Source organism: Citrus sinensis, chromosome 4 (genome assembly GCF_022201045.2).
Source record: "Citrus sinensis cultivar Valencia sweet orange chromosome 4, DVS_A1.0, whole genome shotgun sequence".
NCBI classification, from domain to species: Eukaryota; Viridiplantae; Streptophyta; class Magnoliopsida; order Sapindales; family Rutaceae; genus Citrus; species Citrus sinensis.
In genome coordinates, this window is record NC_068559.1 from 51,656 (window position 1) to 76,221 (window position 24,566).

General features: G+C 38.4%; 2 protein-coding genes and 1 non-coding gene across 3 annotated transcripts; 2 read left to right on the forward strand and 1 right to left on the reverse strand.

Moving 5' to 3' along the window:
- The first annotated feature begins 343 nt into the window (after positions 1–343).
- LOC127901752 (uncharacterized) lies at positions 344–14,750 on the forward strand. The gene is made up of 3 exons (XM_052439302.1): positions 344–923; positions 13,848–14,572; positions 14,694–14,750. Exons 1-3 carry the CDS (start codon positions 344–346, stop codon positions 14,748–14,750), a joined length of 1,362 nt encoding a protein of 453 aa, XP_052295262.1.
- Positions 11,498–11,601, forward strand: LOC127901994 (small nucleolar RNA R71). The gene has a single exon (XR_008054399.1). It is a non-coding gene; the product is annotated as a small nucleolar RNA R71 (small nucleolar RNA).
- Positions 14,751–20,213: 5,463 nt separating the features above from the next.
- LOC102627296 (uncharacterized) lies at positions 20,214–22,814 on the reverse strand. The gene is made up of 3 exons (XM_006486423.4): positions 22,266–22,814; positions 21,488–21,704; positions 20,214–21,122 (listed from the first exon to the last, which is right to left on the reverse strand). Exons 1-3 carry the CDS (start codon positions 22,476–22,478, stop codon positions 20,632–20,634), a joined length of 921 nt encoding a protein of 306 aa, XP_006486486.1. The 5' UTR covers positions 22,479–22,814; the 3' UTR covers positions 20,214–20,631.
- Between the last annotated feature and the right edge of the window lie 1,752 nt (positions 22,815–24,566).

Below are 24,566 nucleotides of genomic sequence, written 5' to 3' on the forward strand. Positions count from 1 at the left end.
GAGGTGACGTGGCAGAAATCCCCCCCTCCATTTGAATTTCAAACCGACGGTTATGAGGCCCTCGGGATTCGGCGCAGTTATATACTGGCAGCCCAAAAGTCCGTCCTCATTTGGAAAGCCAAATCCTCTCGAACGGCATATTCACCATTCACTCCGTCTCCGTCTCCGTCTCTGTTTCTCCGGCAAAGAAGTTCCGGCACGAAGTCCCCATCCTTGCCTTTCTCCGATTGAAGCAGTACTTCAGGTATTACTTCTCTCTCCTCAGTCTCGGATAGTTTGTAGATAACTTCTTTTTTCTTTCGTTTGGGTAGTAGTTGGTGGTGTTGTGGTTAGAGTTTAGGGAATGTCGAAAGGTAAAGAGAAAGTCATTGAGGTTGATGACGACGGGTTGGACTTCCTGCCTAGTCTGCTCACCGATCCCGCCTTTGACCCCGAGATCCTCTTAGAGCCTATTAGGTCTAGTGTCAGGACTAGTACTAGGAGCATGTCTCCCCAAACGACCTCTACGAGCGGGAGTAATGGTGAGGATGGATCTTCTGGCTCCGAGGATACTCTGAGTGAGGGTCGAGGAGATGATTCTGGTGAGGCGTCCCCATCAGGAGCGCCGCGACCAGAGGGGAGGAGTACAATAGGAGGTAGAGCCCTATCGCGGGATTACGCTATTGATTACATGACGTGCACGACCACGTTTGATGAGCTCGAGGACCTCCGGCTGAGGTATAGCATTCCTGGCGAGATACCTCTCAAGGTCCCGGGAAAGAAGGATGCTCCCAGCCGGCCTCCTAAGGGATATGTTACCCTGTATCTGGACAGCTTTAAGTACGGGCTGAGGTGTCCCTTGCAATCTTACTTTGCCCGGATACTTAACGGACTAAATCTAGCTCCTGGTCAGCTGAATCCCAATGGGTGGAGAGTGCTCTCTGGTCTGTTCATATTTTGGGACAGATGTTGCCAAAGCGAGCCCACGGTTGATGAGGTGAAGCACCTGTACCAGCTAAAGAGCAGCCCCAAAGATGCAGGCTGGTACTACTTCCAATCTAGCGCCAAGACAAGGAAACCTATAACCGACCTCCCTACTGGTGGTGGTGGGAATTGGAAGAGAAAGTTCTTTTTTGCTGGGGGTCCTTGGGGTCAGGTCGCACAAATGGACGGGAAGGATTATCGGGTCCCACCCCGTTTCACGGTCCCAGGTTGCCTGCTCGCTCCAGATGCCTTGTATCCATAGTTGTTCTTGTTTTATTGGCTTGTTTCTAACCAAGTGTCTGTTTGTGTTGTAGTTTCTTGGGGCATTCATTTCCCACTCCGACCTGGCCAGCTCAAACGGGTTGAGGCTGTTGTTGTGCAAATTTTAATGTACTCGCAAGCGCACGAATCTATTGTAGTATAGACTAATGGTGACGAGTGTCGATCCCACGAGGAGGTGGATTTTAATTATATGTAGAATTAATTTTGTAAATGGGTAGTTGGATTTATGGTGGAAATGATTTGGAATATGCTAATAATTAAATTAAAATGGCGAGAATAAATTCTAAAATTGGAATTGCAATTGAGAGAATAAATTGAAGAGAAAATCTATTAAATTGACGTACTTGGGTATCTGGATCCGTATCAACATGCATCATGGGCTAAATAATCCGTATTAATGCCAATTAAATCATGAGGGGGGAATCCACACCTCATGAACCACGCTCTAATCAATATGGTGCTAAGGGCTTATCGTGCCAAATAATAATAACCTTATACTAGAAAGCCGGTGTAACCAAGGCGGTATCTAGACAAGATCAGTATTATTTGTCGACGATAAGTCAAATCATCCACAAAAACTAGAGGGGAAGAGAAAATAAATTTACCAAATTAAGCCCATGACACATGTTGAGACTTCACCTTCAACCCAAGCTTGAAAGAAAATTAGCCACTCATAGTTGAACTAGGGGCAAAATGGGAATTTATTAAAATACGAAGAAAATACAAGATGGAGAGGGAATTACAGAAAATGGATCCCAAAAATAGATTCAGAGATATCAAATTAGGGGGGGGAGGCCCCCTTTTTATAGATACATGGAGTAAATCATGGCCATCGGATTAAAAATAGTTTGGACGCTCAGGATTGCGCCACGTCATCAGTCAACAGTCCACGGTTTGACCACGCGGATGAACAGTAACACGGTTTGACCCGACTTTGAACAGTAACGCGGTTTGACCCGGATGAACAGTAACGCGGTTTGGTTGAAAATAATCCTGTGTGATGCATGCACCGTACGCGAGATTTTTCGTCCACTGATATGCTGCCACGTCACCATCAACAGTACATAAGAATTTTAGTCCAACAGGATCGTGACACCTCATCAGTCAATGCCACATCATCGGTCAATGCCACGTCATCATCCGTCTATGTGAACAGTGTCGTGAACAGTAACGTATACAGTATCGTACACGTGAATAGTACCGTACATGTGAATAGTGCCATTTTTCCTTTTATGCTCCTCCTAAGGTTTTCGACCGTCCTGAGTTCAAAAGTGATGTCCGTTTTGCCGTCTGATCTCTCCTTTATTGTGAAATGACTATAATGCCCCTAAAATACATAAATTACTTAATTAAAATAACACACACGTAATTACATCACAAGAAGGTTAAATACATAAAAGTAAGGGTTGTTAGTAAGACTTGAAATGTAAAATGACGGTTTTCTCCTTTATAAATATGCATTTTCTAACACTCAACACACCCCCCAACCAGCTTATTGCTAGTCCCTAGCAAATAAAGCGAAAACAAAATTCAAATTCAAAATAATTTTTTTTTTGTTTTAATAGAAACACTCGTATTTATTCCATCAGATTAATGATAGCAATCAAATAAAAGTATAAGCATTATCTCCAGTCTAAAGCAACATCACACCCACATCAACCATCCACATGAATTAGCCCAGTAGACTTTGTTTTAGCTACTCTCAAGAATGACATGTCAAACCCCAAAATCTCACTGGAAGTAGTGACACTCTCACAAATAAATTAATCCCAATAAAAATAGTCACTCCAATGAATGGTAATTGAGAGAGAAAATAATAAAGAAGTGATATCACATGCTCTCACCAAGATGAAATAAATATGCCCTCAGCTTAGAAATAATACGATCTCAAGTCAAATAAAATGTTAGTCAACCCACTTTATTTATCTTTTTTTTTTTTTTTTTTTTTTTAATTATGCATCACTACATCTTTTTAGCCCATATAACTAGCTTCTACTTCAAACTATAGTTCCCTAAAATCAAGAAGGACTTTTATTAGGACGAAACGTAGGCTAGGGACATGGCTAACAAAGAAGGAAAATAAGGAAAACAAAGTGTATGTTTGAGAAAAATGCAGAGAATTTTTTTTTTTTTTTTTTTTTTTTTGGAAGTTGCAAGGTGGATTTCACCTATTTTTATTCTTTTGAAACAACAACTTTTGTTTTTGTTTTTGTTTTTTTTGTTTTTTTTTTTTGCTTTTATTTGGCATAACTTCACTGAACAAAATAATTATTTACATTTTCTCAAACATACATAGGTGATGGAACTTATAAGATATCAGGTAATACTCCAAATCGGAGTGGGTCAAGATGATAAGTTGACAAAGAAAATGTTTTTTTTTTTTAAAGGCTCAAAAGGGTTAACTATGGATATTAAATAAAAGGGATGGCTTGAAAGGCTCAAACGGATCAAAGATGGCCTCTCCATCGTCTTTTAGGGCTCTAAATAATTTTCCATATCTACTAGTTAGATGGGCCTCCAAATGTAGCAACACACTCTTTTTTTTCTTTTTTTTTTCTTTTTTTTTACCATTTTTTTTTAAAGGGTTAACTCAAAAGAAATGTAGAGATCGTGTATAAAATAATAAACTGCTAAGCTGTATAGAGAATGGGCAAAAGGGTTACTCTCCAAGAAAATGATAGGCTCAACAACTCACTTGGCACTTATTTATGACATGTTCATTCCTTCAAGCAACTCATATTTGTCTCCGACATCAACATGTAAAGTAGCAAACATAGCGTAACATCACTTAAGACCAAAGATAATACAAATAATAAAATTTGAAATTAATCATGTCATCCAATGTTAAAACAAATAACACAAATTTTTTTTTTAACAACATTCTACCCCCCAACCTATTCTAAACATGAAAGAAAAATATGCATGCAGGAATGTGAAAATGATGTAGAAAAATTTATTAGAAAAAAAAATTTTTTTTTTTTTTAACTAAGAAGATGCGTTTCTAGAGGAACTACACTCCATATTCAGCCATCTTCGACTCAAAAGTTGGAAAATGCATTTTTATAGAGGATAAATTAAAAAGAAGAAAAATAAACATAAACACATAATAAAGAAAAAAGAAAATGTCTTAATTTTTTTTTTAAGTTTTTTTTTTAATTTTTTTTTTAAACTATGAAGATGCGTTTCTAGAGTCACTACACTCCATATTCAGCCATCTTCAACTCAAAAAGTTAGCAACAGTTAGTTTCTACAACAAAAAATTAGTAAAAACTTAACCAAAATTTCATAATTGTCGACTATTCCCTCCCCCCAACCAGAACCAAACATTGTCCTCAATGTTTGAAATGAAAGAAGTAGAGTTTAGAAGACATCACCTGGGTGGTGCAACACAGAAGAAAATATTTACAGGCGGAGAGTTAAATCTAATTTGTACTTCTTACTGCTGCTACTGTTACCATCATTATTTGGGCGCTCCAACACAAAGGTCCAGGGGTCTGGCTCCGGTTTATACGCTTGTAACAGATCAAGTAGCTCATTAGCAGTGTGAGCACAAATAAAGAGTTTTTTCACATTAGCGGGAATGAAATAGTTTTTTATTGCATGGTTAAGAAATGCGATAAAGCCATCATAAAAGTTATTGACATTTAACAAACCGATGGGTTTTTGGTGGATGTGCAGATGGGCCCAAGATGCTAGTGTCATAAGTGCCTCTAGTGTTGCAAGATCTCCTGGAAGGAAAACAAAAGCATCAGCATGATTAAGCATTTCAGTTATTCTTTCTTGCATACCTGAGACGACTAACTCTTCTCCAGTTGATGAGTCAGACGAACTGCCCAATGGTTTTAGGACTCTTGGGATGATGCCTAACACTTGACTTCCTCTGATAAAAGCTGCTTCTGAGACCATTTTTGATAACCCTCGATTACCTCCTCCATACACCAAGTGTAATTTTCTCGCTGCTATGCTTCGACCAAGATCTATGGCTGCCTCAACGAACTCTTTATGTTTGCCATAGGTAAATCCAGAAAGCACACAAATGTTCTTGAATTGTCTATTGGGAGTAGCTGCCATTGTGATACTTCTCGAAAACAATTTGTGAGTGCTTGACAAAAAAGAAATCACATTTAAGAGTCTTGGTGATAGTGGGTCATGGTTGTGTATGAGGTAATATGTCAGTGTCAAATAACGCGTAAAGCACGTGGCTCGCAAGTCAAAAAGAAAACAGTAAAAAGGAAAAAGCAAACAGTAATAAAATTATTAAAGACAATAATGCAAACAATAAGACAATAGTGAAATAAAATAACAATAAAGTAAAAGGATATTTACAGGTAGTTGCGACTGTGGCTCACATCTTCCTCTGGTTTTACGTCCAGAAACGGCTTGAACGCCCTCTATGGGTCGAGGATAGGCTTCCTATCCAGTTTTCTTATAAACTGGCAAACAGGGTCGTTTATAGTCAGATTCCCGAGACTATATCGTGCATGCTCTTTCTGGAATAACGGCCATAACTGGAGAATCGCTCCTTGCACATATCCACTGGGATGCGTTTCAAGAGACAAAAGGATATCATCCAATGACTCCTTATTCAAGCCATCCCTAATGAATTGAATCTTATCTTCCCTGTTATCAGACACCATTCCTAAAGAACATGGGTTTTTATTGCAACTCATTCTGGCACACTTATGACAAGCAACAGAAATTCTTCGAGCTCGTCGTTTTCTTGCATAATTTCCTTTACCACAACCAGGCATGTATGCAATAAATTTTGGAGGTAACTCACCTGCCGATCGTACTTTAGCCTCGATTAACCAACGGATGTCAGCAGGTATGTTATTCCTCATGAGTAATCGCATGCGTTCGGACCGAGCTTTATAGATCGTAAGGAGGGCATTCTGAGGAAGTGAAGGGAATCGCTTGTGAAGCTTCGCTAGAATCTCGTTTCTGTCCATACCTTCGCCTCAGAATATCAGTTATTATGGGAAACTGAAGTAACCGACTTGATTGTCACGGAGTACCGTTATCCGCCACTTCACCGGGGTAACAAACTAAAGCACACAAATAGAAAAACAAATTAAAACACACAAAGAAAATTAAAATCGTCCTCTTATTGAATTTACCTCAAGCTCCAACTGGATGTCGTAAACACTTCTCTCAATGTCTCTGAGTTGGTGTTCTAAACCCTCAACATAGGCTACTAACTCTGGTGGTTGTAGAGCCCAAATGCGATGTGTTTTACAAAATTGAATCTGTCTTTTGAGATGAGTTTTGACACGTTGAAGTGGTTTAAGAATGTTCAGGAGGAACGGTCTAAGTATGAGACTCATGATTAAAAATGATAAGAGAAAACTTAATGGTAAAATAAACACACTTATGCAAAAACAATTTCAATTAGCAAAAGAATAATAATAAAAAGAAAGAAAGAAAAATCAAATCAACGAAAAGAAAAAAAAATCAATTCAAATTTGGTGGGTCACTCAAATTTATTTCAGTGTCTTCTTCATGTGGTTGGTACTCTAGATATGGCTTTAATCTTTGACCATTAACTTTAAACGTGACACCATTTTTTGGGTCTTTAATTTCAATTGCCCCATGTGGAAAAACAGTATGAACAATAAATGGGCCAGACCAACGAGAGCGTAACTTACCTGGGAATAGGTGCAAGCGAGAATTGAACAAAAGCACTTTCTGACCTGGAGTGAAAGATTTTCTCATAATGTGCTTGTCATGAAAGACTTTCATTCGTTGCTTGTAAATCTTGGCATTTTCGTATGCATCATTGCGAATTTCTTCAAGTTCTGCCAGTTGTAATCGTCTTTCTGAGCTGGCATGCTGCATGTCAAAATTGAATTTCTTGATGGCCCAATATGCACGATGCTCGAGTTCCACAGGTAGGTGGCAAGCTTTTCCATACACTAGCCTGTAGGGTGACATCCCAATCGGGGTCTTGAAAGCCGTTCTATATGCCCATAAGGCATCATCAAGTCTTAATGACCAATCTTTTCTGTCCGGCCTCACCGTTTTTTCTAATATGTGCTTTATTTCTCGATTGGAGATCTCAACTTGGCCACTGGTTTGCGGATGATACGGGGTCGCCACTTTATGTGTGATTGAATACTTTGTCAAAAGAGCTTTGAATGCTTTGTTACAGAAGTGGGCACCACCATCACTGACTATTGCTCGAGGGAATCCAAAGCGTGAGACAATGTTGTTTTTCAAAAATTCTATCACCACCTTGTGATCATTGGTTCTACATGGAATTGCTTCTACCCATTTCGAGACGTAGTCAACACCAACCAATATGTATTGATGGCCAAAAGAAGGGGGAAAGGGTCCCATGAAGTCGATACCCCATACGTCAAAAATCTCAACCACTAAAATTGGATTTAGTGGCATCATGTTTCTTCGTGTAATGCTCCCCATTCGTTGACACCTATCACATGAAGAACAGAAAGTGTAAGCATCTCGAAATATAGTTGGCCAATAGAAACCACATTGTAAAACTTTTGTAGCTGTTTTCTTAGCACTGAAATGGCCTCCACACGCTTGTTCATGGCAGAATGAAAGAATATTCTGAATTTCATTTTCAGGGACACATCGTCTAACAATTTGGTCTGCACAATACTTGAACAAATATGGGTCATCCCAAAAGAAATTCTTTATTTCTGCAAAGAATTTAGCCTTATCTTGCTTGGTCCAATGCTCTGGAAGTTTACCTGTAACAAGATAATTAACTATATCAGCATACCAAGGTAATACTTCCACACTCATTAATTGTTCATCTGGAAATGACTCATTTAATATTAATGGCTCTGTAATTGTGTCAAAGTGAAGACGAGAGAGATGGTCCGCCACAACATTTTCTGACCCTTTCTTATCTTTGAATTCCAAGTCAAATTCCTGCAAAAGTAACACCCAACGAATTAGTCTAGCTTTTGCATCTTTCTTTGTGAGAAGATATTTAAGAGCAGCATGATCTGTGAATATAATTATTTTACAACCAATGAGATAAGATCGAAATTTTTCCAATGCAAACACTACTGCTAGCATTTCTTTTTCAGTAGTTGAATAGTTCAACTGTGCATCATTCAATGTCATACTAGCATAGTAAATAACATGAGGAATTCGATCAACTCTTTGTCCTAAAACTGCTCCTACTGCATAATCAGATGCATCACACATAAGTTCAAATGGTAAGCTCCAGTTTGGGGCCTGAATGATGGGTGATGATGTCAACAATTGCTTTAATTTTTCAAAAGCCATAAGACATGAATCATTAAAGATAAAAGGTACATCCTTAGCAAGTAAATTGCATAAGGGTCTAGAAACTTTGCTAAAATCTTTAATGAAACGTCTATAGAAACCAGCATGCCCAAGGAAAGATCTTACTTCTCTGACTGTTTTGGGTGGAGGAAGATTAGAAATGAGATCCACCTTGGCTTTGTCAACCTCAATACCTTTGCTCGAAATGATGTGACCGAGAACAATACCTTGTTTTACCATAAAATGGCATTTCTCCCAATTTAAGACCAAGTTCTTCTCGATACATCTCTGCAGAACTAGTGTTAGATGATGTAAACATTGATCAAACGAGTCACCAAAGACAGAAAAATCATCCATAAAGACTTCAAGGAATCGTTCCACCATATCAGAAAAAATGCTCAACATGCATCGTTGAAATGTAGCAGGTGCATTACATAATCCAAATGGCATTCTCCTATATGCAAATGTGCCAAAAGGGCAAGTGAAAGTAGTTTTCTCTTGATCTTTTGGTGCTATGGGAATCTGATTATATCCTGAGTAACCATCTAGAAAGCAATAAAATTCATGGCCTGCTAATCTATCAAGCATTTGATCAATAAATGGTAAAGGAAAATGGTCTTTACGTGTGACAGAATTCAATTTTCTATAATCAATGCATACACGCCATCCTGTAGTCACTCTAGTGGGTATCAATTCATTATCAGCATTGGTAACTACTGTGACTCCTGACTTTTTAGGGACAACTTGTACAGGACTGACCCATGAACTATCAGAAATTGGGTAAATGATACCTGCATCTAATAGCTTAAGGACCTCAGTTCTAACAACTTCTTTCATGTTAGGATTTAACCGACGTTGCATCTCCCTAGTAGTTTTAGCATTTTCATCAAGGTGAATGTAATGCATGCAATCTACTGGGTTTATACCTTTAATGTCTGCTATGGTCCATCCTAATGCTCCTTTGTGATCTTTTAAAACATCCAACAACTTACCTTTTTGTTCGTCATTTAGGGATGATGAGATGATTACCGGCAGAGTACTTTCTTCTCCCAAAAACGCATATTCCAAAGTGTTGGGCAATGGTTTGAGCTCGAGTTTCGGTGGTGATTCTGATGATGGAATGAGTTGCTTCTCTGATGGTGCTAGTTGCTCAACTCTTGACTTCCATTTATTAGTGTCCATAGATGGTGCTGAGTCAAGCAGGGCGTTGACCTCATCGACCGATCTGTCAATATCAAAATCCAAACCAAAGTGAGTTAAACATGTTTGTAAAGGATCATCACTAAGGTTTGAAACAAAAGTATCATCAACTAATGCTTCAATTAAATCCACATCAACAATTCCATCATCTGCACTGTGAGGTTGTTTGGCAATGTTGAAGATGTTCAGCTCCATAGTCATGTTGCCAAAGGACAACTGCATATTTCCAGTCCTACATTGAATGTGAGCATCCGCAGTTGCCAAGAAAGGTCGGCCTAGAATAATGGGGATGTGCTTCCTTGAATCCTGTATTGGTTGAGTGTCAATTACAATGAAATCAACAGGAAAATAAAACTTGTCTACCTGGATAAGCACGTCCTCCACAATACCACGAGGTATTTTCGTGGACCGATCTGCAAGTTGTAACACCACTGGAGTTGGGTGTAATTCTCCCAGTCCAAGTTTCACAAACACAGAGTAAGGCAATAAATTTACACTAGCTCCTAAATCCAACAAAGCATTCTCAATTGTGTGGTTCCCTATACTACATGAGATAGTGGGGGAGCCTGGGTCTTTGCATTTTAAAGGAATTTTATGTTGGAGTATAGAACTAACGTTTTCTGTTAAAAATGCCTTCTTTTGAACATGCATGTTTCTCTTTTTAGTACACAAATCTTTAAGAAACTTGGCATAAGATGGAACTTGCTTTATAGCATCAAGTAAAGGGATGTTAACACTTACCTGTTTGAAGATTTCGAGAATCTCACCTGTAGATTTTCCCTTTTTTCCTTTCGCTAACCTCTGAGGAAATGGAGCTTTGGGAACGTATTCTCGTGGGTTGGCTTCTTCTCTCTCCTCCGGTGGTGAGTCCTCAACGTTCACAGGTACAATTTGATTTTCCTTTGTCACCGGCATCTCTACTTTGTTGTCGATTTCTTTTCCTTTTCGCAAGGTCATTATTGCTTTGACCTCTCCATGCTGTTGTGGTGAACTGGTACTCGCTTCATGCACTCCTTTAGGATTAGGCACTGGTTGACTTGGAAATTTTCCTTTCTCAACAGTCATTGCCAAGGTCTGAACTGAAGAAGCAAGTTGTCCCACCATCTTCTCGAGGCTTGAAACAGATTGAGCTTGTGAGTTGAAGCCTGCTCTCAACTCATTTCGTAGTCCATCAATGGTGCGGTTCTGTTGCTCAATCGTGGAGTGAGTAACATTCCTAAAATTCTGGAATGCATCCTCCCATGGTCTAGGTTGAGAGTGGTTCTGGTTCTGATTGTATGGTCTAAATGGTGGCTGAGAGGCTTGAGGATTTTGTGGAATTGGTGGAGCTGGAGCTGTTGGTCCATTCTGTTGGAATCCTTGAGACCATGAAAAATTGGGGTGGTCTCTCCATCCAGGGTTATATGTGTTGGAGTATGGGTTGTAATTTGATGGCTTTCTCATTACACCTATGGCATTATCTTGATCTGAGTATGAGTCATGGTCATGTGGTTCTGTTGATTTAGCAGTCGATAACGATGCTATTTGTCGAGCAAGACCTTCAACCATCTCCTTGACTTCTTTGATTCCCGAAGTTGACTCGCCAATTTGAACCTCATTTACTCCCTTAATTCGTCTAGTATTCCTGAGTGATCGACTCCGTTGTTGGGAATTATCCGCTTGTCGCTGGAAGAATTCCCAAATCTCTGATGCACTTTTTGACATTAGCTTTCCTCCACTTGTTGCCATTAGCCATTCTTGCACATTCGGCAGTAATCCCTCTAAAAAGTATTGGCATTGGTGCCATTTCTCGTACCCATGATGTGGACACTTCAAGAGTAGCCCATTGAATCGCTCCCATGTTTCGAAAAATTGCTCGTCCTCTCTCTGGGTAAACTCTGAGATTTCCCTGCGAATAGCATTGGTTTTATGCACTGGGAAATATTTATTTAAAAATTTAGTTACCATTTGTTCCCATGATGAAATGCTATTAGCAGGCAATGTATTAAGCCATGAACGGGCTCTATCCTTTAAAGAAAATGGGAATAGTCTAAGTTTAACATCATCATCTGAAAAATTCTCATATTTGAATGTTTGACAAATGGCATGAAAATCATTCAAATGATTATATGGATCCTCATTTTCTAGGCCATAAAATGTAGGGAGACAATTTAACACACTAGGTTTTAATTCAAAACTCCTAGCAGCTACATTTGGGTATCTTATGCATGACGTGCTCAAATTAGCTAAGGGACTAAAATAGTCCTTAAATGGCCTCTCCTGTGGTGCTTGTAAATCCATTTTATTTTTAACGTGTTTTTGTGTGCGAATTGTTTTCTCAAGTTCAAGGTCTATAGGTTCAAGATTAGGTAATAATGACCTACGACCATGCATGCAAAATAAATAAAATGAAAATGAAGATGGAACAAAATAAATACAAATAAAATAAAGAAGAGAGAAATTACAATACTAACCTTATTGCGCTATTACAACCTTTCTATAAAAATACACAAAAATAAATACGTGAAAAAAAAATTAAATTAATAAAATAAACAAAAATTACAAAGAAAAAATAAATAAATTGAAAATTAAATTACAGAATTTTAAAGAAGAGAAAAAGAAAAGAAATACTAACCTTTATATGTAGATTCACTTTTTTTTCTTTTTTTTTTAATAATAAAAAAAAATACAAGAAAACAAATAAAAGAAATTATTCACAAAAATTAATTCTATGAATTAAAATTACTTACCTCCCCGGCAACGGCGCCAAAAACTTGTTGTGCAAATTTTAATGTACTCGCAAGCGCACGAATCTATTGTAGTATAGACTAATGGTGACGAGTGTCGATCCCACGAGGAGGTGGATTTTAATTATATGTAGAATTAATTTTGTAAATGGGTAGTTGGATTTATGGTGGAAATGATTTGGAATATGCTAATAATTAAATTAAAATGGCGAGAATAAATTCTAAAATTGGAATTGCAATTGAGAGAATAAATTGAAGAGAAAATCTATTAAATTGACGTACTTGGGTATCTGGATCCGTATCAACATGCATCATGGGCTAAATAATCCGTATTAATGCCAATTAAATCATGAGGGGGGAATCCACACCTCATGAACCACGCTCTAATCAATATGGTGCTAAGGGCTTATCGTGCCAAATAATAATAACCTTATACTAGAAAGCCGGTGTAACCAAGGCGGTATCTAGACAAGATCAGTATTATTTGTCGACGATAAGTCAAATCATCCACAAAAACTAGAGGGGAAGAGAAAATAAATTTACCAAATTAAGCCCATGACACATGTTGAGACTTCACCTTCAACCCAAGCTTGAAAGAAAATTAGCCACTCATAGTTGAACTAGGGGCAAAATGGGAATTTATTAAAATACGAAGAAAATACAAGATGGAGAGGGAATTACAGAAAATGGATCCCAAAAATAGATTCAGAGATATCAAATTAGGGGGGGGAGGCCCCCTTTTTATAGATACATGGAGTAAATCATGGCCATCGGATTAAAAATAGTTTGGACGCTCAGGATTGCGCCACGTCATCAGTCAACAGTCCACGGTTTGACCACGCGGATGAACAGTAACACGGTTTGACCCGACTTTGAACAGTAACGCGGTTTGACCCGGATGAACAGTAACGCGGTTTGGTTGAAAATAATCCTGTGTGATGCATGCACCGTACGCGAGATTTTTCGTCCACTGATATGCTGCCACGTCACCATCAACAGTACATAAGAATTTTAGTCCAACAGGATCGTGACACCTCATCAGTCAATGCCACATCATCGGTCAATGCCACGTCATCATCCGTCTATGTGAACAGTGTCGTGAACAGTAACGTATACAGTATCGTACACGTGAATAGTACCGTACATGTGAATAGTGCCATTTTTCCTTTTATGCTCCTCCTAAGGTTTTCGACCGTCCTGAGTTCAAAAGTGATGTCCGTTTTGCCGTCTGATCTCTCCTTTATTGTGAAATGACTATAATGCCCCTAAAATACATAAATTACTTAATTAAAATAACACACACGTAATTACATCACAAGAAGGTTAAATACATAAAAGTAAGGGTTGTTAGTAAGACTTGAAATGTAAAATGACGGTTTTCTCCTTTATAAATATGCATTTTCTAACACTCAACAGCTGTGCTAGTCAATTCCTGCTCGAGCCGGGAACTGTTAACCACATACAACTTGCTCGAGTCTCGCTTGATACTTCCTGGCCATAGGATGGAGGACGCTGTGATTGGGGCTCTGACCCGAAAACGTTCTCGACCTCCAACCACGAAGAGGGACGAGAGTAAGGATGCCCCTACCGCAAAGCGGGCCAACATCGTGCAGCAGGCCCCACCCTTGAAGATTTTACCTCCGGCTCCTGTAAAAGTCGGGGAAGCTAGTGGAGTAGCCACAGATCCTGCTACCTCTTCTCCTCCTGTCGGGCCTCGATCTCGCTTACCTGACAGCCGAGCAGAACATCTGGTCCCTTACCTCAATGAGTTAACTAAATCCGTGAGCAAGAAGGACCTGGAGGACTTTGACGGCCGCACCTTGGGTGAGCTGGTGGGGGCCATGCAGCATAGCGCTTTCCACCTCAGCTGCATGACCACCTATTACAAGGCTAAGGTTGGCCGCTACGACCGGAAGATGAAGGAGGATATTCAATCGGCGACGAGCAGAGCTGACGTTGCCGAGAAGAAAGCAGCGGAGCTGAATCTCGAGAATCTGAAGCTGATAGAGCAAGAATCACTTGCTCAAGCAAAAGCCATTACCCTCGAGGAGGAGCTTACCAAGGTCAAGGAGGATCTGCAAAGGCAGAAGGCCATGTATGAGGCTCAGCTCGAATCTCTCCGTGACTCCCACCGAGCTCAGGTCGAGAACTTGGAGAGGGAGGCCGACAACCAGTACGACCAGGGACTTCGGCATTCCTATCGTTGCATCATGGCCGTCCTCGGGAAGCAACATCCTGACCTGAAGATGGATGACCTTGCAGCTGGTGTCGCTCGGCATATGGATGAGGAGGCGGCCAAGGAAGATGCCGAGGGGGTAGAGCCGATCGTGATTGAGGAGGAAAACTCTCCTCCTCGTGCAGTCCCTGCTGAAGTTGGCGAGGCGAGCACCCCCCCGGACGCAACTGGCGATACCCCCCCCCCGCACCTGAGGAGGTTCAGCCAACCGATGCTGCTCGGCTCACTGATCCGCCGTCTTTTTGATATATTTCTTTTATTGTAGTGGACAATGTTCATGAAGATTATCCCCTCTGTTAATCATTAACAGATTAATAAAAATGTTTTTTGATTACTTTCTTGTGTTGTAATTATGAATTAATTTTCGTTTGAGAATCTGCTTGTCTTCGCCTAGACGAGCAGGTTCCGGCTTGGCTCATGGTTTGGGCCGCATGCCTTTGAAGATTTTTCAATGCCTGGGATTCGGTTTGCCTTCGCGCGGTCGAGCAGATCCTGGCACGCTTGGCTTCGGTCTCGCCATAAGACAGGCTTTGAGACTTGGCGAGCCTTTGCATGCCTTGGGAATTTCTTCGAATGTTTTGGAGTCTGCTCGCCTTCTCGTGGTCGAGCAGATCCTGGCACATCTGCTCGAAGGTTTTAATGCTGCCCCGAGGAAGTTTCCTGTACCATTCTCGTGCACGTCCCTCGAGGGATAGTGGGAACACCCTGCACCTTTGGGGTTGAGATAGTCCTTGTACCCCAGTTATGTCGTTGAAGCGCTCTATGTGCATCAGCGGATCAGTTCTTCCCGAGTATCTGAGGTCGGGGAGGCGGAAATCTCTCGGAATAACTGCCCTCATGATCTCCGCTGCGAGCGGCGATTCTCCGTCCAGCATTATCCTCCAACCGGGGGCTCTGTTCCTCCCTTGCATGTCGTCAATTATCTGCGCTAGTCTGCGCACTTCCTCCTCCAGCTGCCCTGCACGACCAGGGTCACGTGCTGCAACTTGATCCCGCTCTTGCTCTACATCTTGCAAGTGTTGCCTCAACTCTGTTTCCTCTGCATTCACCACCCCGTCGTCCGCGTCACAAGTCTGTCTTGCCGGGGACCGCTCTCTTTCTCTATGAAATTCTCCCCGTAGAGGTACGTTACCCCTCTCACCACCAAGTCTCCCTGGGGTTTGACTTCTCCCCGCACTATCGGGACCTGGAGCCACTCCACCGCCTCTCACCCTTCCCTCTTGGGTTACCCTTCGCTCGCTCCGCAGCTCATGCAGGATGGTTGTCAAGGTCTCCATCTGCTTTTCCATCCGTTCCATCCGGTCGAACATGACTTTTTCCCGTGCTTCGCTGACTATTTCCCTCAGCGTCACGAAATCGTTAAGCCTTATATCACCCCCTTGTGCACTACTTCCTCCTGTCTCCATTGCTTTTCGCTTACTTCACCCCTCTTCTTGCTATCAACAGAAGCTTTTTGCTCTGGATCCCCACAGACGGCGCCAAAATGTTGATGCGAGATTCCGGTTCTCCTCGTTATACGACCAGGATCTCTGCTCGATCAACTTCCCCACGACCAGGAGGTCTCCTAGTAATGCTTCTTCTCCAGATATCCCTGCACACACAGACAAGTCAGAGTACGCCGGTTGTTCTTCTGGCGCAAACCCTCCGACGCTCAAGTCAGATATCAAGGTTCGGGGAACGCTTGCCACGGGTCTTATGGCTTTTTCGTGGTTTTTTTCTTTTATCTCAAAAATGCCAACCCTTTTACCTTCGTTGGCTACCTTTTTATAGGCTTCCTCTGAATCCCCGTTTTCTGCTTTTCTCGAGACGGTCTGGGGCTCTGACTGCTGCGTTATGGGCAAACGTGGGATCTTGCGTGTTACGCCATGGTTCAGGGGAAAGCGCGGCTGTCGTGGTTCTGTGAGATCTTGCGTGTTACGCCACGGTTCAGGGGAAAGCGTGGCTGTCGTGGTTCTGCGAGACCTTGCGTGTTACGCCACGGTTCAGGGGAAAGCGTGGTTGTCGTGGTTCTGTGAGACCTTGCGTGTTACGCCACGGCTCAGGGGAAAGCGTGGCTGTCGTGCCTAGATTCTCGGGCTGGAGAGCATGTCTTGCCAACTGCCGTCGACCGGGTCTCCTCGCCTATCGACCTCTAGCCGGAATAGCCGTATCCCTCTTATAGGAAATTGGCCTCGCGGATGACAACATCGTGGACGAGCAGGATATTTCTGCTCCTGTTCTTCCGCGCACCAGGCTTTTACGGAACACACCGGTTCGCAGAACTCTGCCATCCGATATCTGCTCGTCATTCCTGGTCTCGTCGACATATTTATCCCAAACAGTACCTCTCCCAAACACAATTTTTATTAGTTGGAAGGAATTATAAGACATGTGCTTGACAGCCACAAATGGTTTATTAATTTTGAGCCACCAAGCTACATGCTTCATCAATATTAGCTGCGTGCTTCATCAATATCAACTGCTAACTTCACTGAAACTATAGTCCTACTTGCTTCATCTATTTCACATGCCTGCTTCATTATTTTAGCCATCAGCTTGCCTAATTCGATGAGCATTTAAAATGAAAAATTGAAAGCAGCTATCATTAATTTGCATCGTTTTAGGAAAAGAGACAGAGAGGAAAAAAAGAGAAAAAGAAAACAAAAAGAAAAGAAATAAAAGAGAAAGAAAGAAGAAAAGATAAGAGAAATAGAAAAGTAAAAAGAGTATGCCGAGAGAAAAAATTAAAAAAATAGAAAAATGATAAGCCAAAGTGGAAAAATTTGAGCAATTTTGATTTAGTTTATTTTATACATATAACTTTTTTATATTAGTTCTAATAGTTAATTGAACACTGTGTTTAAGAGAAATCCATATTCTTAGGAATCAACAATAGTCCCAACAAAAGATTAATTGAGCCATAATTTGTAATTAGATTTCCGTTATTACTATTATGTATCATGTGAAGCATTTATATTTAATAGTATGATATATCATTATGTTATAATTATATGTGTGCACAGTATATGGTTGATTGAGTCACGAGATGTGATTGTCAATCACCATATACCTTTCTAGTTAGGTACTCTATGCATGCTTATTGAAAACTAGATTGCTTTACCAGCCAAATGACGTTTATTTTGCCAAGTATAAGAAGTTTTTCCCACATTTTGCTCTTGCGATGATGATCTCAATGAGTATAACAATTATTTTCCTTTAATATTATTTGGTGTAGTTTTCTCATGTATGTATGTATGTATGTATGTATGATTTCATCTTTATTTATATATTACATTCAATGCATGGTTATGTCACTATTTTCCTAGGCTTATTACTAATCTGAAGAAAACCGATACTTAATTAATAAATTATGGATCAACTCTATCTTACAATATTATTATGGAAGGTTGTTTGTACCGCAGCCAATACGAGGTTCTACATGCATGGGAGCAGTCCGACATAGTTGTTATCAATAAGTAATCATAAGGTAACTAGATAAGAGTATTTTCTCTACTACAGACATCCATCCTCAAAAAAAGGTGTGTGTATTTAAAATGGGCCTACAGACATACAATATTGTGTTTTGCAACACTCTATATTGGTCCTTGCAAGTGCACATTTCACAAGCATCTTTGCACTCGTAAAAATTGACTGGTATATGCATTTTATGATGTAGCTAGCAATAGGTTTATTTTCTTAACTTAATTTTCTATCAACATAATTTAACTAGAATATTTTTTTCTCCATACTTATGTACTTTTAAGGGCTAACTTGATAATGTTGTAACTTTTGAAATAATTATTGTTAGCTTGCTATAGAAATAACCAACTATGAAGAGAATCAGTTAAACGTTTGATAAATTTATTTTTAAAATTATATAAAATATTTTTTATAGTGTATATATAATAATTGATAATTAAAATAAATATGTTATATTATTAATTTTATTTTGTTATCTTAATATAATTGGTAATGATAATAATATCTTTAAAGTTAATGATTTGTCCAAAGGCACATTCCGTAAAATGTTTATTTGCCAATAAGCTTATTCCATAAAATGCATGTTTGTCTATAGGCAAATTCTATAGAATACTTGTTGGTACGAAGGTTCTTACTTTAAAATATTTTCTAAGTGTCTAAGTCATTATTTGTAAAAAATAAACCTAGGCCATTCTTTGAATAATCATACTTTCATTGTTTTGTGAAGACTCACTCTTTGGGCATTTTACTTATAAATATTCTCTAAGTTTAGGTCATTATTTATAAGTAATAGACCTAAATCATTTTTTGTAAAATAAGTATCTAGGTTCATTCTTTACAATGAATAGATCTAAATCATTCTTGGAAGAATCATGCCTTTAGCATTTTGTCAAAAACTCGCTATTTGGGTATTTTACTTATAAATATTCTCTAAGTGCTTAGGTCATTCTTTGCAACTAATAGACTTAGATTGTTCTTTTTAAAGAGATGACCTAAGTCGTTCTTTATAAAAAAATAGACTTAAGTTTTTCTTTGTTTAATCATACCTTTAGCGCTTTGTTAAAGACTTGCTCTTTGGCCATTCTACTTAGAAATATTTTCTAAGTGTCTAAATCATTATTTGTAAAAAAAAATGGATCTATGTTATTTTATATAAAAAATTGACTTAAGTGGCTCTTTATAAAGAATGAACTTTGGTTATTCTTTGTAAAGAATGGACCTAAGTTTTTTTTTTTAAAATCGTGCCTATGGCACTTTGTTGTATCTTATAATTAGACACTTCACTAAAACATTTAAGCACTTAGGCAATTCTCATTAAGAATTCTAAATTATTCTATGCAGAAAGTTTTTATTGAACCTATATTTTTTATAGATTTTGGGTCATCCATAATTTGATCCGACACGTAAAGGCTGCTTGTTGCTTTGATAGATTACTTTTTAGTTCGTACAAACTAGTGTAATTAGTTGGGTAGCCAAAAATCTGATCGTCTGAAGTATCTAGCCTTCAACACTTGAGCATCCAAAGACTTGGAAACTGAAGTCATCTCTACCCTATTACGCCAAAAGTTCAACTCAAAAAAAAAAAACATATTTGAAAGAAGCCTACGTCATTATGATCACATGGTTGAAAGGAAGGGACGAACTTGGCAATACTATCACGTTTTAACAAAGAACCACCAATTCTCAAAACAAAAAATTAAAAAATAAATAAATAAAACCACCAAAGGCATGCTTGATGAACCAAAAGCTTATTCATGTCATGACAGATAAGAAAGAGCTGAGCATCTATCTAAAAGCAGTTGATAAGAGTCCAGTTGTCCAATAATCATGTGTGAATACCTTATCCCAAACCCCCCTTCCCCAATTGCAAAAAGTCCAATCAGCAAATACTGTTAAAAAATAAACTTCCAGACGGCCCAACACAATTGCATTAAGAATTCAGGTACCATTTGATCATGTTCTATTCCAGCCGTAATGTAACAAACATAAGAATTCAGTTTTAAATCGATGCACTTCCTCAACGCGAAAAAGATATGCTCAACATTTTAAGACGTAAGAAGAAACGAGGGGGTGGGGGGCTGGCGAGCAAAGAGAAAAGAATATATATAACAGCAAAATTTCCTAAACCCATATAATAAGGGGCAAGGAATACATTCAAGGTGGTACTAAAAGCCGAAAACAATCTAATGAATGTTGCAGCAGCACAGTGGTAACAACTGGTTTGTTGGCACTGTTAGGCATAAAGAAAACCCATAAACAGCTCCAAAAACTTGATACCGACCCGCTTGCCGCCAGTAAACCAAAATGTAAGATGCATAAAGTGCGAAGAAGTTTCCACCATATGGTTGCTACTTTATTGTTATGATGTCTGCTATAAGCACCTGCCCTTCATTCTGGTCCACTCTTATTAAATATTAGGTAAAAAGAATCTCTGAACAGAAAGCCGCAAATAAATTACACTCAAAAAGAAGGAACTCTCATCTCCTGGGCCAAAATTTCTACCTATCAAAGAGCTCTCAACGAGAAATGCCGACGCCTCTCAAGCTTCAACCAACGGGTATTATCACTGTTTATGGGGTTCAAAAACCGCTCTGCTTCCACTTCAGAATGAAGCGAGGACTGCAGCCTCTTTAAATGTCCTCTGCACTGTTTATGGTCAAGAGAATAAGTGGTGGTGATATTCTGTTCATCTGGATTAAAATCTCTTTGGTGCGGTGATTGCCACTTGGCTTGCAAATAAGCAAGAGATCTCCATGGAGGAAGAGGCATTGAGTTTTGACTTAGAGAAGATCTAGCAGCATCAACCATAACTTGGAGAAACTGTTTCAACCTTATCAAAGAGCCCACATAAACAACTGGAAGTGATTTTAATATTCTATCGTAAGAATCAACAGCCCGAGCAATTTCAAAGTAGCTTCGGAAGTCAATGTCAATTATCAAACGCTCAGAGCTCCCAGCAGTATTGTAGTTGACCACATCAATGTATTCATGATCGCCTGCATAACATAACCACAAGTTTACCATCGGATATGGTTCAGCTAAAAACATTTAATATCATTTGTAATGCAAGAAGGGAAAAGTTTCATTCCTTGCCATGAAAATACAATGAAATCCCAAACAAGCAGATTTAGACTTATTCAAAGGAAAATATGATATATTTGAACTACTGACATGGATCAGTAAATTCACTCTATCTTTAACCATGTAGGGTTGATTTGGTATATGGTTCCCAAAACTTTCCAAAAAGTACAACTCGCATATCCAAATTCATTACTTGACAATCTATATATCTAGAAACGCATAGCATTGTTGTAAAATGATAAATATAAGACATTTGCAACTTGGACATTTTATAGCATACCTCCGGGGACCTTGCCACTACCCTGCCACCTCGTGGAACACACCGCAGCATCATAGCCCGAAAGTCTCAAGAGTTTGACCAGAACAAACCTGATGCAACTGGCATTACACTGGTCTGACTTCACAGCATGAAGATCTGTCTCTTTGATTGATAGAATTAAAGAATGAACCACCAATGTCAGGTCCATCTCATACTGAGGCACAGAACGCTTGTAAAACTGTAATATCATGAAAAAACTACTTCAACATCAAAAAAATTCTCCCAAGCAGAAATCAAAGACTAAAATTGTGGTTTTCCCAAAAATTGTGGTTACACACTATTATGTAAAACAACGACGCCCACCATTATTAGATTGCACACTATTTCTTAGCATAAACAGACGGTACACCGGCACAATCAGATTGACATACCAGCTGCTATCATCATAATATATACATAATTTTTCTTCCATATGGATATTCATATTCAATAAAATCTGGACTTTTATATAGTTGTTAACAATTTGGTGTTGAATTGTAGAAAAACAATGTGACTTGCTACTGGAGAATGATTATATATATATAAAGCAACACCAGCGTTTTTTTTTTTTTTTACCTCTCAATTACAGTTCAAAATCAACTAAATCTATAAGATAAAAAAATGAAATGTATGTTGTTGATGAATCCGTGAGAGCAGAAGAAAATTTTCAATTTTATAATAAAAATATATTTCTTGTTCATAACTAAAATTGCCTACTGCCAAAAATGGCTAAGTCGTGGCGATTTAAAAATGAAATTACCGAAATTTTGTCGGCGAGGTGAGCCAGATCGGAGAAACCGGAATCGGAGTCGCTGCTACAGAGAGAATCGGTGCCAGCACTGCCATTTTCCAAAAAATCGCTGACCATGAGAGCCAAATCGTGCTCGCTCTCGTGGCTGAACCCTCCACCTATGCCCCTGGCCCACAAATCCCCCGCGGCAGTCGCCGTCGTCGTCGTGCACAACAACTCCATCGCCAATCCGCCGCTGTCGTTTCGACCCCGCCAATTCCCCAGCTTTCACTTTCTTTCCCCCACACCGTGATTTCATGACAGCATCATATCCTGTGATTCTCCACCAATAAAAAAGGGCTGATGAGTTTGCCAACTCAAAACTACAGAAAGGAATTTGAATTGATGTTTTTGAATTTTCTTTTTTATTATTGTTTTTTGTTAAATACAGTTTTGATTCTGCTTTTGCTTATGAAAATTTGAATTTTTTTGTGTTTTCCAGTTGTGATCCAAAGGGAAGAAAAAAAAAGGTTGTTATTTCAATTGCTGCAAAACCCAAAGGATGAAAGGAGAGGACAACGGGAAAGGCGAGTACATATAAAAGTTTTGGGGATCGAATTACAGAAATGACCTCGCTTTTTTTTTCGTTTAATTGGATTTTGTTTCAATAAAGGCGAAAATTGCGAGGGAATGGATAAGGCCGGAGAATTGTACATGGACGGTAAGTGATAGTTTGTTCATTCGCTTGTTTTAAGAAAAACAACAGAAATATCTTTAGAATTATGCGTCTCTTTTTTTTATTTTTTGGCATTAATTTGGAAAGTGACTTCCAGTCTTGCTGGATATTCTTTTTTTTTTTAATAGCTGGATATCCAAAAAATTAAAAAGAATAAAAGATTAAATAGAAAAGATATATTTTTATTAGATAGTTCAAGAATTTTCTATCTCATTGCTATTTAATAGAAAAAGTTTTACCAAATTTAAATGAGTGTGTCTACTGCTATATTCTATTATAAAGAAAATGTTTTACCAAATTTAATATAAGGGCATAATCAGAATTTCGGCAAGTTACTTGGGGACCAAGTCACCAAGCAACTTGGACGGTGGAACGTGTACAGCCATAGCTAGAAAATAGAAATGGAAGATGACGTGAGCTACACGGAACTATTTATATTGCGTCGGATAACAGTAGTACTAATAATTTATTTTTTCAATAAGGTAATAATAAAAATCTCATAATTGACTCGTGATTTGGATGCAACTCCGTAGCTGTAAATGGCAATGCGTTCATTATCAGCCAATCTTTTAGTATGGACCTTTGAAATCATTTTGAGAATCAACGGCTATCATTTGTTAGCCTCAGTTGGCACTTGGCAGGTTAATCCTATCTATTAGACAGCAAACTTTCGATGAAAATAACTAATTATCAACCTTACATCATAAGTTTACACAATTATCAAAAATATTAGAAATATTTGAATTTGTTAAATTTTACACAAAATATATACAATTTGTAACATCTATTCACTAAAAACGACAAAACAAAAGGAAACACAAATTATAGTAGTAGTTATTTTGTAAGGATAATTCTATCTTCTTTTTTTTTTTTTTTTTTGAGACAATTGATATACATTGTAAACAATGAGTGGAGAATCATACAAATTCAAACACTTTGTAGTATTTTTTATAAGGGGGTAAATTTAGGATGGACATCTAGTAATTTTTTTTTTTTCAATTGTGTTCAAAGTAACTTGTTACTAGTTACCTCATCTAGTTACTTGATATCTAGTAATTTCAATTTGTTATATATATAAATATAATAATCGTTGTTACTAGTTATCTAATCTATTAACAAGTAAAAAATGCGAAATGAATCCAAAATATTAAAGAAAAAATAAAACAATTATCATGATATTTGAAAAAAAAATTACAAACTATGAATATATTATAACATGATATTATTTTGTACTTTTTAACAAAGTGAGAATGTTACTAAAATACAAAAGAAAATAACATATACCAATGCATGAAAAACTTTTTTTTTCTATTAGTGTATTGAAAATCTATGTTTTTTTTTCATTTTTCTAATATCATCTTCACTTTAACAAAATGATGATATATATACATGCTACTCTTAATCAAATAATGTAAAGTATTTATTATTAATTATATAATATATTGACTTATTAAATAATAATCAATTTTATATATTAATATGCTCAATTAATGACATGAATAATATTTTGAGGGAAAAATGCACAAACGCGCCACACACGGTGCCCTGGGCCCACACGCTCTTCTGGCAGAATCTCTATCTTACTTTCGGTTTTT